The sequence below is a fragment of the Bufo bufo genome, chromosome 4, assembly GCF_905171765.1.
Source record: "Bufo bufo chromosome 4, aBufBuf1.1, whole genome shotgun sequence".
NCBI classification, from domain to species: Eukaryota; Metazoa; Chordata; class Amphibia; order Anura; family Bufonidae; genus Bufo; species Bufo bufo.
In genome coordinates this window covers 349,868,696-349,882,818 of record NC_053392.1, presented here as the reverse complement: position 1 = coordinate 349,882,818, position 14,123 = coordinate 349,868,696, and the positions used below count along the sequence as shown (strand labels likewise).

Here is a 14,123-nt window from a genome sequence, read left to right as displayed (position 1 = left end):
AACCTGCGATTCTGCAAGTTCTCCCACTTAGAAATCGTGGAGGGGTCTGAAATTCACATTGTAGGTGCATTCCCACTCTGAGAGACAGAATAAAATAAAATAAAAATCAGAAAATCACATTGTATGATTTTTAAAGAATGTATTTGTCTTGCACTGCTGAACATAAGCTTTGTGCAGGTCCACAATTTTGTCTCTGGTGTCTTTTGACAACTCTTTGGTCTTGCCCATAGTAGTAGTTGGCGTCTGACTGACTGTGGGGTGGACAGGTGTCTTTAAAGAGTTCAGACAGGTGCTACTAAGTTAGATTAATGAGTGGAGTAGAGGTGGACTTTTTAAAGGCACAGTAACAGGTCTTTGAGAGCCAGAATTCTTGCTGATTCTCAGGTGTTTAAATACTTCTGTTCAGCAGTGCAAGACAAATAAATTCTTTAAAAATCATACAATGTGATTTCCTGAATTTTTTTATTTGTTTTTATTCTGTCTCTGAGTGGGAATGCACCTACAATGTGAATTTCAGACCCCTCCATGATTTCTAAGTGGGAGAACTTTCAAAATCACAGGGTGTTCAAATGCTTCTGTTCCTCATTGTATAGGATGAAAGATTTAATCCATCTAAGCTTGAACCAAAGGTTTGCAGTTAAATGAACTATATTGTCTAAATTCTAAAGACTGGTAGAAACTGGAATCTGGCTAGAAGAGCCTGAAGTGGGTGAGATATGATAGGGGATTTTGGTGGCTAAGGCATCATCTTATGAAAGTTCTCCAGACTGTTTTTTACACTTCCAGATCTTGATGATGCATGACTTATTGAGAAAGTAGATCCTGAACCAGAGGAAAGTGCCAACAAAAACCATTTGAAAGGGCTAACAATTCTGTAAACTAGGCCAAAATGTAGCAAATATGGTAGCTCGAGATTGTCCTGATTTTCTTTAGAACCTTAGGACTCAAAGAAACTGATGAAAAGAGATAACAGAGAAGTACAGTTGATTAGAATTCACCATTTCAGTAACAGCACCTTGGAGACATGTTCTTTTGGATACATTACTGGCACCTCAATCAGAATCAGAGGAGTCCCTGGACAGGATTGTGAATGAGAGCAGACTTACATCTTCAAAAGTCTTACTGTGTTTGAACTTAAACCAGGCAAAGATCACCCATTGGGCTTGTGTAGATAGCTTAGATTCTCTGGGGAACAGTCTTCGCAGATAACTGAGGAAACATTTGGAAGAAGCTGAATGCACACAGTACAGAATCCATGTCATGATTGAAATTTCCTTTACCCTACATATGAAAGACTAGACATGTGCAAGAAAACAGAAGATGTGTATAAACTTAATTATAGTTAAACATGTCAGTACGTATTACACTGGCCACTTGAGAAATTGGAAATATAAGCGTTTGCTGCATTTTAGCCACTAGAGGGAGTAGTCACATCCCATTGGAATACACAGCAGCTGAAGAAGAGGGAAGAACCTGCAGTTTTGGGAAGGAAGCATATGCTTGTCAAGCTACACATTAATCTTACAGGGGACTTAAAGGGGTATTATCATCTTAATGATCAGTGTTAAATCTGTCAATGATTTAACAGTGATCATTTTTCTAAATATATTTAATTAACTAATTCCCAACCCTTAGAAGAAAAGAAACCTATACTTACCTGACTGTTGTCTTCCGTCTCCCCTGGTTACGGCCACCGCTCTTCTCAGGAATCGCGGTGGCCGTACGTGCGCAGACGACTTCTTATCTTTTCCCGGCCGGCCGCGCGCTGTACTGAACACGCACGCCGAGACCGCGCATGCGCTATGGTGATTTCTTCCTGGCCAGTATAGTATACTTGCCAGGAAGAAGTCACCAGGGCACATGCGCGGTCTCGGCGTGCGCGTTCAGTACAGCGCGCGGCCCGGCCGGGAGAAGACATCAATCAAGATGGAGCCCGCCCCCTGCCGAGTGCCGAAACCAGGAAGCGCACCGGGAGCAGGTAAGTATTAAACGGCGTGTTGAGACTACCCCTTTAAGGGCTCATGCACATGGCCATAGTTTTGGTCTATATCCAATCCACTTTTTTTGCAGATCATATGCAGACCCATTCATCTCAATAGGGCCAAAAAAGATGTGGACAGCACACCTGTGTTTTGTGGACCGCAAAACTCCCATGGAGTTTTGTGGTCACAAGATGTAATGTAAAAACAAAGCCCTCTGGATAAGCTGGAGCCTGGCATTAAAGAGGGAAGACCATATTTATGCATTGGCATGAAGCTCCCTCTTTATTGTTTCATGCATGACGACCGTGCCACCCTCACCTCCTGAACAGTGCAAAATCAACAAAAGTCGTTGACTTTGTATTTCTTCCATCCAGTAAGTGACCCCTCACTTTTATGGTGGACACCCTTAGCCAGGATAAAGCAGTTTACAGAGAAGCTTAGTCCTGATGCTAGCTTAAATGGGAAAGAGATTTAAAAGAAAAAAAAACATCTAGGGTAAAGCAGGGCATGCACGTGAGAGCTTTCAGGATTGCATCTATTTCTCTTGACTCCACCTTAAATATACATACTCAGCTTGGCCATACATTCTTGTTTTTATCAGAGGAGAGAGAAGAACAACTTGGAACACTGAGAAATCCAACATGTCTGATATCTTTTAACCCACATATCTGCTGCTGAGAGGCAGTCCAATGGCCATCTGTTGGACGGTCCCACTGAAATTGACAGGTTCAGCTAGCTCGTACGTGTATGGCCAATTTCAGGGTCTGGAGAATCCTGGGGTGCTCTAGTCATCTTTTGGTCAATTGATTGGTATGCAATGTTTTGTGTAGCTTAAGGAATAAGGTTAGAAGAAAACACTAAAGTGCTGCCAAGGACAAACGGGAAATGTTTTATTTTTCATCTTTTAACCTTTGGTCACAGCCAAAGCTATATAGGTGTGTTCAGTTTATTGTACATACATATTTGTGGCTCTACAGCTATTGCAAAACTACAACTCCTAGCAAGCTCGGTTTGCCTAGGTTTTATATGTATGCAGCAGGCAGGGTTGCCAGCCATCCAGAAATTCCTAGACGGTCTGTAAAAATAGGGGGATTTTTTCCAGTGTCCATGAAAAAATTAGATGTCTTATTTTTTTTTTTTTTTTTTAGGCTGGTAGTACTTAAGCAGGTCACTTTGATTGTAATTGTTAGCATTTTAGAGCTCACAGTAAATGCTGGCTGGAATTGTGTTCAGTATTAATATCTGACCTATAGACATGTATTACTTATAATCTTGATAGTTCATTATGGTTTTTCAATGTATCCATTAAAAAAAAAGTTGTGATTTTTGGATAAATTGTCCAGAAAAAAATAATTGGCAACCCTGGCAGCAGGTTTATATTTTTTCTTGCCTTGAACAATGAACAACATATTTTCTAGGCATTTCACTGGAAATTTAATAAACTAAAAGCAGACTTCTGACTTTTGCACAGTACTATGTATCTCTCTCAAGATATATCCAAATATATATTATATATACAGTCTTGTGAAAAAATTAGGACACCCTTTGAAAGCATGTGGTTTTTTGTAACATTTTTAATAAATGGTTATTTCATCTCCGTTTCAACAATACAGAGAGATTAAAGTAATCCGACTAAACAAAGAAAACTGAAGAAAAGTGTTTTCAAGATCTTCTGTAAATGTCATTCTACAAAAATGCCTATTCTAACTGAGGAAAAAGATAGGACACCCTTGCCCCTAATAGCGAGTGTTACCTCCTTTGGCTGAAATAACTGCAGTGAGACGGTTCTTGTAGCCATCTACCAGTCTTCGACATCGGTCTGAGGAAATTTTACCCCACTCCTCAATGCAGAACTTTTTCAGCTGTGAGATGTTTGAGGGGTTTCTTGCACGTACAGCCCTTTTCAAGTCACCCCACAGCATCTCAATGGGATTCAAATCTGGACTTTGACTTGGCCATTCCAGGACTCTCCATTTCTTCTTTTTCAGCCAATCTTTGGTTGATTTACTAGTATGTTTTGGGTCATTGTCATGTTGCATGGTCCAGTTCCGCTTCAGCTTTAATTTTCTAACTGATGGTCTCACATGTTCTTCAAGCACCTTCTGATACACAGTAGAATTCATCGTGGATTCTATGATGGTGAGCTGACCAGGTCCTGCTGCAGCAAAGCAGCCCCAAACCATGACACTTCCACCTCCATGCTTCACAGTTGGTATGAGGTTCTTTTCTTGGAATGCTGTGTTTGGTTTACGCCAAACATGTCCTCTGCTGTTGTGTCCAAATAATTCAATTTTGGACTCATCTGTCCAAAGAACATTATTCCAGAAGTCCTGGTCTTTGTCAACTTTATCGCTGGCAAATGTCAGTCTGGCCTCGATGTTTCTCTTGGAAAGCAAAGGTTTCCTCCTTGCACACCTCCCATGCAAGTTAAACTTGTACAGTCTCTTTCTGATTGTAGAGGCATGTACTTCTACATCAACAGTAGCCAGAGCCTGCTGTAGTTCTCGAGATGACACTTTAGGGTTTTTGGATACCTCTTTTAGCATCTTGCGGTCTGCTCTTGGGGTGAACTTGCTGGGGCGACCAGTCCTGGGCATGTTGGCAGTTGTTTTGAAAGCCCTCCACTTGTAGACTATCTTCCGGACAGTGGAATGGCTGATTTCAAAATCTTTTGAGATCTTTTTAAATCCCTTCCCAGACTCATAGGCTGCTACAATCTTTTTTCTGAAGTCCTCTGACAGCTCTTTTGCTCTCACCATGGTGCTCACTCTCACTTCAACAGTCAGGAGCACACCAAACTAAATGTCTGAGGTTTAAATAGGGCAAGCCTCATTCAACATGCAGAGTAACGATCTACTAATTATGTGCACCTGGTGTGATATACCTGTGTGAGATCTGAGCCAATTTAAGAGGGAATACATGTGAGGGTGTCCTATCTTTTTCCTCAGTTAGAATAGGCATTTTTGTAGAATGACATTTACAGAAGATCTTGAAAAGACTTTTCTTCAGTTTTCTTTGTTTAGTTGGATTACTTTAATCTCTCTGTATTGTTGAAACGGAGATGAAATAACCATTTATTAAAAATGTTACAAAAAACCACATGCTTTCAAAGGGTGTCCTAATTTTTTCACATGACTGTATCACATACCTCCCAATTTTAAAAAAATGCTATGAGGGATAGCATCTGCATTAAGCCATGTCTCTCCCATGCATGCCTAGTCCTACTTAGTGACCCCATGGTGGAGCTGAAAGCTTCTTGCTCCACCATAGTATTCAGTTGTGTCCAGTAGAAATTAACAGTCGCCTCTTTTACAAAAGCACTCTGCCATTGCTGCCAGTCAAAAACACTGTCAGGGCATTGCTGTGGCCTGATGACACCTAAAGCTGCACATCTTACCTGCTACACCTCAATTAAAAAGACACTGTACCTAAATACCTGCTGCTATGTAACCCTATATATCTGGACACTGCAGTCCTATATTTCCCTTAGGACCTCTATAAACACTGCACCCCTATAGTTGCTGTTATATAATGGATTCTAGAATAGTGCAGTTCTCAGTCTCCCTTGGCCTGTCCTCACCCCTTGTCTTCCCCTATGGCCCCCCGCTCGCTATGCCTGCTTCTCTATTAGCTGTACAGGCAAGTGCAATGAGCTGCCAACGATGGGGTCATAGAGTGAGTCCTGAGAAGACCAATACAGCTGAAATCAGGATATGCTACAGGCTTCTAGGGATATTAGGACAGTGCTTGAAATCTATTACTGTCCTGCTAGATCCAGGGTAGTCGGATGGTCCATAAACATCCTGGACATTGCATAATGTTGCTACAGATTTTTCATTCATTTATTTTTTTGTGCTTATTCTTCATTTTGCTTTATTCAGGGAGGTGCACTCCTTGGAGGGGTGAATGCACTACACACATCATTCCCAGAAAATCCACAGGAGCAGTACCAAATGCAGTGTGAGCTCCTCTTGGATAGGCTTGGTCTCCACAACATTTTACAAGAAGAACTGCGAAGGTTGGAGTGGTAAGGAAGCTTTCCCGTATCACTTGAAGATGAAAAGCAAAACCTGCACTGTGATATTATTATAGCGCTAAAACGTTTGGATTTTACTTTCAGTACATTGGAGCAGATGTGTATCTTGTGGGTAACAATATAGGGTTACTAGTGCTTACTATATACAGTGGATATAAAAAGTCTACACACCCCTGTTAAAATGTCAGGTTTCTGTGATGAAGACATGATACAAAGATAAATCATTTCAGAACTTTTTCCACCTTTAATGTGATCTATAAACTGTACAACTCAATTGAAAAACAAACTGAAATCTTTTAGGTAGAGGGAAGAAAAAATATAAAAATAAAATAATATGGTTGCATAAGTGTGAACACCCTTAAACTAATACTTTGTTGAAGCACCTTTTGATCTTATTACAGCACTCAGTCTTTTTGGGTATGAGTATCAGCATGGCACATTTTGACTTGGCAAGATTTGCCCATTCTTCTTTGCAAAAACACTCCAAATCTGTCAGATTGCGAGGGCATCTCCTGTGCACAGCCCTCTTCAGATCACCCCACAGATTTTCAATTGGATTCAGGTCTGGGCTCAGGCTGGGCCATTCCAAAACTTTCATCTTCTTCTGGTGAAGCCATTCCTTTGTTGATTTGGATGTATGCTTTGGGTCGTTGTCATGCTGAAAGATGAAGTTCCTCTTCATGTTCAGCTTTCTAGCAGAAGCCTAAAGGTTTTGTGCCAATATTAACTGGTATTTGGAATTGTTCATAATTCCCTCTAGCTTAACTAAGGCCTCAGTTCCAGCTGAAGAAAAACAGCCCCTTGGCATGATGCTGCCACCACCATGCTTCACTGTGGGGATGGTGTTCTTTTGGTGATGTGCAGTATTGTTTTTGCGCCAAGCATATCTTTTGGAATTATGGCCAAAAAGTTCAACCTTGGTTTCATCAGACCATAACACCTTTTCCCACATGCTTTTGGGAGACTTCAGATGTGTTTTTGCAATTTCAGGAAAGACCAATCAGAGGCACTTTAAATGATGGCAGGTGTATGCTGACTCCTATTTAACATGATTTTGAATGTGATTGCTTAATTCTGAACACAGCTACATCCCCAGAGGGTATGCACACTTATGCAACCACATTATTTTAGTGTTTGTTTGTTTTTGTTTTTTCCTCCACCTAAGGCCTAGTTCACACGAACGTTTTTTTTTTGCGGGTGTACGGCCCGTTTTTTTGTGTTCCGTATACGGAACCATTCATTTCAATGGTTCCGCAAAAAAACGGAATGTGTTCCGTATGCATTCCGTTTCCGTATTTCCGTTTTTCCGTTCCGTTGAAAGATAGAGCTTGTCCTATATTTGGCCGTAAATCACGGGTCGTGCCTCCATTAAAGTCAATGGGTCCGCAAAAAAAACGGAACACATACGGAAATGCATCCGTATGTCTTCCGTTTCCGTTCCGTTTTTTCTGAACCATCTATTGAAAATGTTATGGCCAGCCCAATTTTTTCTATGTAATTACTGTATACTGTACATGGCATACGGAAAAACGGAAAGGAAACGGAAACACAACGGAGCTCAAAAACGGAACAACGTATACGTGAAAAACGGACCGCAAAAAAACTATAAAAGCCATACGGTCATGTGAACTAGGCCTTAAAGATTTCAGTTTGTTTTTTAATTCAGTGGTGCAGTTTATAGGTCACATTAAAGGTGGAAAAAGTTCTGTCTCATTTTTTCACAGCACAGAAACCTGACATTTTAACAGGGGTGTGTAGACTTTTTATATCCACTGTAGGTTACTTAGTTACACTGACCAAAAATATAAACGCCATGTTTTCAGTTTCGCTCTTATTTTGCATAAGCTGAACTCAAAGATCTGAAACATTTTCTACATACACGAAAGACCCATTACTCTCAAATATTGTTCACAAATCTGTCTAAATCTGTGTTAGTGAGCACTTCTCCTTTGCTGAGATAATGCATCCCCCCCTCACAGGTGTGACACATCAAGGTGCTAATTAGACAGCATGACTATTGCACAGGTGTGCCTTAGACTGCCCACAATAAAAGGACACTCTGAAATGTGCATTTTGATCACACAGCACAATGCCACAGATGTCGCAACGTTTGAGGGAGCAGGCAATTGGCATGCTGACTGCAGGAAATTCTACCAGAGCTGTTGCCCGTGCAATGAATGTTCATTTCTCTACCATAAGCCATCTCCAAAGGCGTTTCAGAGAATTTGGCAGTACATTCAACCGGCCTCACAACCGCAGACCATGTGTAACCACACCAGCCCAGGACATCCACATCCAGCATGTTCACCTCCATGATCGTCTGAGACCAGCCACCCGGACAGCTGCAGCAACAATTGGTTTGCATAACCAAAGAATTTCTGCACAAGCTGTCAGAAACCGTCTCAGAGAAGCTCATCTGCATGCTCATCATCCTCATCTGGGTCGTCGTCGTAACCAACTTGAGTGGGCAAATGCTCACATTCGATGGCGTCTGTTGTGTGGGTGAGCGGTTTGCTGAAGTCAACGTTGTGGATCGAGTGGCCCATGGTGGCAGTGGGGTTATGGTATGGGCAGGCTTATGTTATGGACAATGAACACAGGTGCATTTTATTGATGGCATTTTGAATGCACAGAGATACTGTGACGAGATCCTGAGGCCCATTGTTGTGCCATTCATCCACGACCATCACCTCATGTTGCAGCATGATAATGCACGGCCCCATATTGCAAGGATCTGTACACAATTCCTGGAAGCTGAAAACATTCCAGTTCTTGCATGGTCAGCATACTCACCGGACATGTCACCCATTGAGCATGTTTGGGATGCTCTGGATCGGCGTATACGACGGCGTTTTGCAGTTCTTGCCAATATTCTGCAACTTCGCACAGCTATTGAAGAGGAGTGGACCAACATTCCACAGGCCACAAACAACAACCTGATCAACTCTATGCGACGGAGATGTGTTGTACTGCGTGATGTGTTGCAAATGGTGGCCACACCAGATACTGACTGGTTTGCTGACACCTCCCCCAAGAAGTCAAAACTATGCACATTTCAGAGTGGCCTTTTATTGTGGGAAGTCTAAGGCACACCTGTGCAATATTTATGCTGTCTAATCAGCACCTTGATATGCCACACCTGTGAGGTGGGATGGAGAAGTGCTCACTAACACAGATTTAGACAGATTTGTGAACAATATTTGAGAGTAATGGGTCTTTTGTGTATGAAGAAAATGTTTCAGATCTTTGAGTTCAGTTCATGCAAAATGGGAGCAAAACCGAAAGTGTTGCGTTTATATTTTTTATTAGTGTCTATAGTGGTTACTATATAAGGTACTTAAAGCCCACCAACATTTTCATGCTGATTATACAAAAAAAAAAATATATACTGAATGTTAGTCTGTCTTCTACATGAAGAACATATGGCACACAGCACTTTACACTTTATACCTTTTCATATTATAACCTAAAGTATATGTCAAATCAGCAGTCTAGTAGGGCAAAAGTATAATGATGTGAGACTACACTTGTCACCATATAGCAGCACATGTAGTATATGCCCTGTACTGTATCAAGTAAACTGTATATGACTGCTTTCAAGCATAAATCTAAATGTATATTATGAAGGTAGTGGAAATTGTCCATATCATATCATTTACACACTGTCCTACCTATTCTGTTCAGGCAACAAAATCAAGAGTCTGGGCAGTCTGAAAATAATGGCTCCAACAGTGCCGTGGAGGATGGTAACATACAACCTCATAGTTCACAGCCAGGCAACTTGATTGGGAAGGTTTTCTCTGAAACTGCCAAAAATTTAACCATTCAAAGTTCAACAAAGGCTACAACGGGTAGTGATCAGAAATGTAATGTTTCTGATCCAAACATAAGCCTGGAAAGTAATCACGAAGAAGGAGCTTCCAAAAATCTCAGCAACGAACAGACATTGAATCTGTCAGAGACCCGAACCAGCACATGTAGTGATTCAAGTCTCGCATGGTTTGACTGTATCTCATCCGAGCAGCAGACCTTAAAAATGTCTCCTATTCATACAGAAAGTTACACAAGCATAAAACGTCAGCCTGTCATGCAGCCAGGAGTTGTGGAAATCAGTGATAGTGATAAAGGTGTGGTTCCTGCAGAGGCAGAGATAAGACTGCCAGAGAAGGGTTCCAGTCACACAAAAGTAAATCATTTGCCAAATGAAGTCATTACAGAACATGTCTCAAAGAAATGGCAAAAGTTGAATAAAAAGTCACTGAAAAGTGCATTAAGCTCAAAGGAATGTGGAGAAAATAGTGATGTCCCAGAAACAGATAATTTTATGGCCGCTAGACCTCTTCATAGCACACCTGCACGTGGGAAGAAAAGAAGTCTTGTTCAGGTTGTTCCAGAAGAAGTGAGATCTGATACACAGGATCCAGAGATGCTTGCCAGATTAGCCCAACTAGCCAAGTTCACATTTAAACACAAAACAAAACTGACACATTGTGCTGAAAATAAAAGTGAAACAATACAAGCAAATCCTGTTGAGAAGGAAAGCAGGAGTGGAGGTGTTGAAGGCCAGCCAAAGTCAAACTCTGGTCCTGTCGGAAAACTACGACGCTTACTAGGGGCATCAATGTGTACAGAACAGACAGGTTGTGTTCCAATAATTCAGGCGGAAGTTAAAGATTTGTCAAGTTCTACCATCATACAAGACAGTATCCCAGATGTAGCCAGTACCATAACTCGTGTAATACCTCCCCCCGTATGTTCAGGTGAGGAAAACAAATCGCTCTGCAAAAAGGTGTCCACTAGTACTCTTGCTAAGCTGGCCAAATTTTCCTTCACATCAGCTTCTGAAAACAGTGCTACTGAAGTACCTCCTGCGCCCAGCAAAGATGCCCAAAAATCTCCTGAGACAGAGAGTTCCAGAGGTAAAAGGAAATGCTTCCAGCTGGATCCACCCTTCAGTAAGACTACAGTAACATCTAAATCTCTCTTTTCTACCACGGACTGGGATGATGAAATATTGGATTTTGATGAAGTAAAGTGATTAGTATAAACTACTAATGTCCTAATCTTCTTTCTTTGGGAGAATATTATATGTTCTGTACTAGATCTGTACAGCAGGTGGCAGCACTGGCTGCATTCTACAAGAAGTCGGTACATTTTAATACAGAGCTGTCATTATTGTAGAGAACAATGCACAATAGTGAAGAAGTCCACCAAATTGTGACCAGTTTGATTTAACCGAGTATCTGAAAGCTGCACTGATGCCATCACTGTAATAAACTCTGTGAATCTGTATATCATTATTGAGTGATATTCTGTACAATTAATTACATTATCGTCTCGGGGTCAGTAAGACATATATCTGCCTTTGTACTGTAGTAAATAGTCCTGATCATTGGAAGTCCCTTCTTTCTTGGTCCACACACTGTATTAGGTAAGTCGATCTGCTGTGGTCTCCATCGCTTAGCTGTGGGCATATAGATTTTCAAAGGGGCTTTAGCCAGATCTGGAATTTTTAAGACTTACCAGATACTGGAACACCATAGTCAGACAACCTGTCCCCACAAAATGCAGTTGAATCTGCAGGCAACCTGTCAGGGCCGCTGATAGAAATCATGGGGCCCCGTACAGCATACATGACGGGGCCCCCTTCAGCTCCACCCCCTGATCCCTCCTTCAGCCACACCCCTGGCCCCGCCCTTGGCCCCTCCCCAGACGCCGCCTTGAAACAACATGCAGATTTGTCTACAAGTGATATTTATGGCGCTGGGGGGTCGTCTGTGAATGGCGCTGTTATGGAGGGGATCTGTGAATGGCACTGTTATGGAGGGGATCTGTGAATGGCACTTTTATGGAGGGGATCTGTGGATGGCACTGTTATGGAGGGGATCTGTGGATGGCACTGTTATGGAGGGGATCTGTGGATGGCACTGTTATGGAGGGGATCTGTGGATGGCACTGTTATGGAGGGGATCTGTGGATGGCACTGTTATGGAGAGGATCTGTGGATGGCACTGTTATGGAGGGGATCTGTGGATGGCACTGTTATGGAGGGGATCTGTGGATGGCACTGTTATGGGGGGATCTGTGGATGGCACTGTTATAGAGGGGGATCTGAGGATGACACATACCGTATATAGCATCTTATGCTATGTGTCATCCACAGAGACCCCTCCATAACAGTGCCATTCACAGATACCCTCCATAACAGTGCCATCCACAGATCCCCCCCATAACAGTCATCCACAGATCCCCCCATAACAGTGTCATCCACAGATCCCCCCCATAACAGTGTCATCCACAGATCCCCCTCCATAATGGTGCCATCCACAGATCCCCCCCATAAGTGTCATCCACAGACCCCCCGGCCCCCCCCCATAAGTGTCATCCACATGACAGACCCCCCCCCCCCATAACAGTGCCATCCACGGATCCCCCGCCCTCCCTATAACAGTGCCGTCATGACGTCATCCATATAGATCCCCCCCCGCCACTCACAGTAGTATACATTAATAAATCGGTGCAGCCGTGCAGGCTGCAGACAGTAACTTTAATTTTAGCACAGGCACAGCGCTCATCTCTTTACTAAAATACTACCTTACATTCAGCTCCTGCCTCCTCCCTCCACCCTCCAGCCTCCAGTAACAAGTGCGGGCGGCAGCGCTCACTCACTGACGTCACGCGCCTGCGCCGCCTAGTGGGAGGAGCAGGCGTGTGACGTCAGTGAGTGAGCGCCGCCCCCACACTGCCTGCTGTTACTGGAGCCAGCCCACTGACAGCAAAAAAATTTAAATGGCTCGGGAGTCGGCAGCCCGGGCCCCCCTGCCAGCCGGGCCCGGTACAACTGGGCCAGCTGTACTGGCCTATCAGCGGCCCTGCAACCTGTAATAGAGCAGGAGATGGGGAGACGATTGTTGTGTAGTGATGTATAGTTTTATTTACTTAAACCTCTGCTCTTTTTATGCATCAGTCATGTGGCGGACCTACTCGGTGATTGCCAGCCTTTTCTGTATGGTTAAAGGGGTTGTCCCACCATTAGACATCAGCACTGATGCCTAAAACAAGCTGTGGTGCCCAGAAAAGTGTAGTGGCAACTTTGCCTTTAGTTTTAAGCAATGGTGGAAATTTCAACTGTTGGACCCTCACTGATCAGACACTGGTCTAAACACTAAGGCTCCTTTCACACGGGCGAGTTTTCCGCGCGGGTGCAATGCGTGAGGTGAACGCATTGCACCCGCACTGAATCCGGACCCATTCATTTCTATGGGGTTGTGCACATGAGCGGTGATTTTCACGCATCACTTGTGCGTTGCGTGAAAATCGCAGCATGCTCCTCTTTGTACGTTTTTCACGCAACACAGGCCCCATAGAAATGAATGGGGTTGCGTGAAAATCGCAAGCATCCGCAAGCAAGTGCGGATGCGGTGCGATTTTCACGCACGGTTGCTAGGTGACGATCGGGATGGAGACCCGATCATTATTATCTTCCCTTATAACATGGTTATAAGGGAAAATAATAGCATTCTGAATACAGAATGCATAGTAAAATAGGGCTGGAGGGATTAAAAAAAAAAAAAATTTAACTCACCTTAATCCACTTGTTCGCGCAGCTGGCATCTCTTCTGTCTTCATCAGTGAGCAATAGGACCTTTGATGACGTCACTGCATTCATCACATGGTCCATCACCATAGTGATGGATCATGTGACGGACCATGTGATGAACGTAGTGACGTCATCAAAGGTCCTATTCCTCACAGAACAAGACAGAAGAGATACTGGCTGCGCGAACAAGTGGATTAAGGTGAGTTAAATTTTGTTAAATTTAACCCCTCCAGCCCTATTGTACTATGCATTCTGTATTCAGAATGCTATTATTTTCCCTTATAACCATGTTATAAGGGGAAATAATACAATCTACACTACAACTAACCCAAACCTGAACTTCTGTGAAGAAGTTCGGGTCTGGGTACCACAGTCAGTTTTTTATCACGCGCGTGCAAAACACATTGCACCCGCGCAATAAAAACTGAACATTGGAACGCAATCGCAGTCAAAAGTGACTGCAATTGCGTTCCTAATCGCGCGGGTTTGCCACAATGCACCGGGA

At 42.9% G+C, this 14,123-nt stretch overlaps 1 protein-coding gene across 2 annotated transcripts in view; it reads left to right on the top strand.

Annotated features, from left to right (window-relative positions):
• Nucleotides 1-11,296, top strand: part of MCM9 (minichromosome maintenance 9 homologous recombination repair factor) — a 129,656-nt gene extending 118,360 nt beyond the window's left edge. For both annotated transcript variants that reach the window (XM_040428928.1, XM_040428927.1), the window contains 2 exons: nt 5,864-6,009; nt 9,703-11,296. In XM_040428928.1, coding sequence (XP_040284862.1) covers nt 5,864-6,009; nt 9,703-11,056 — 1,500 coding nt within the window. In that variant the 3' untranslated portion in view covers nt 11,057-11,296. The remainder of the gene's footprint in view (nt 1-5,863; nt 6,010-9,702) is intronic.
• Nucleotides 11,297-14,123: the final 2,827 nt, after the last annotated feature.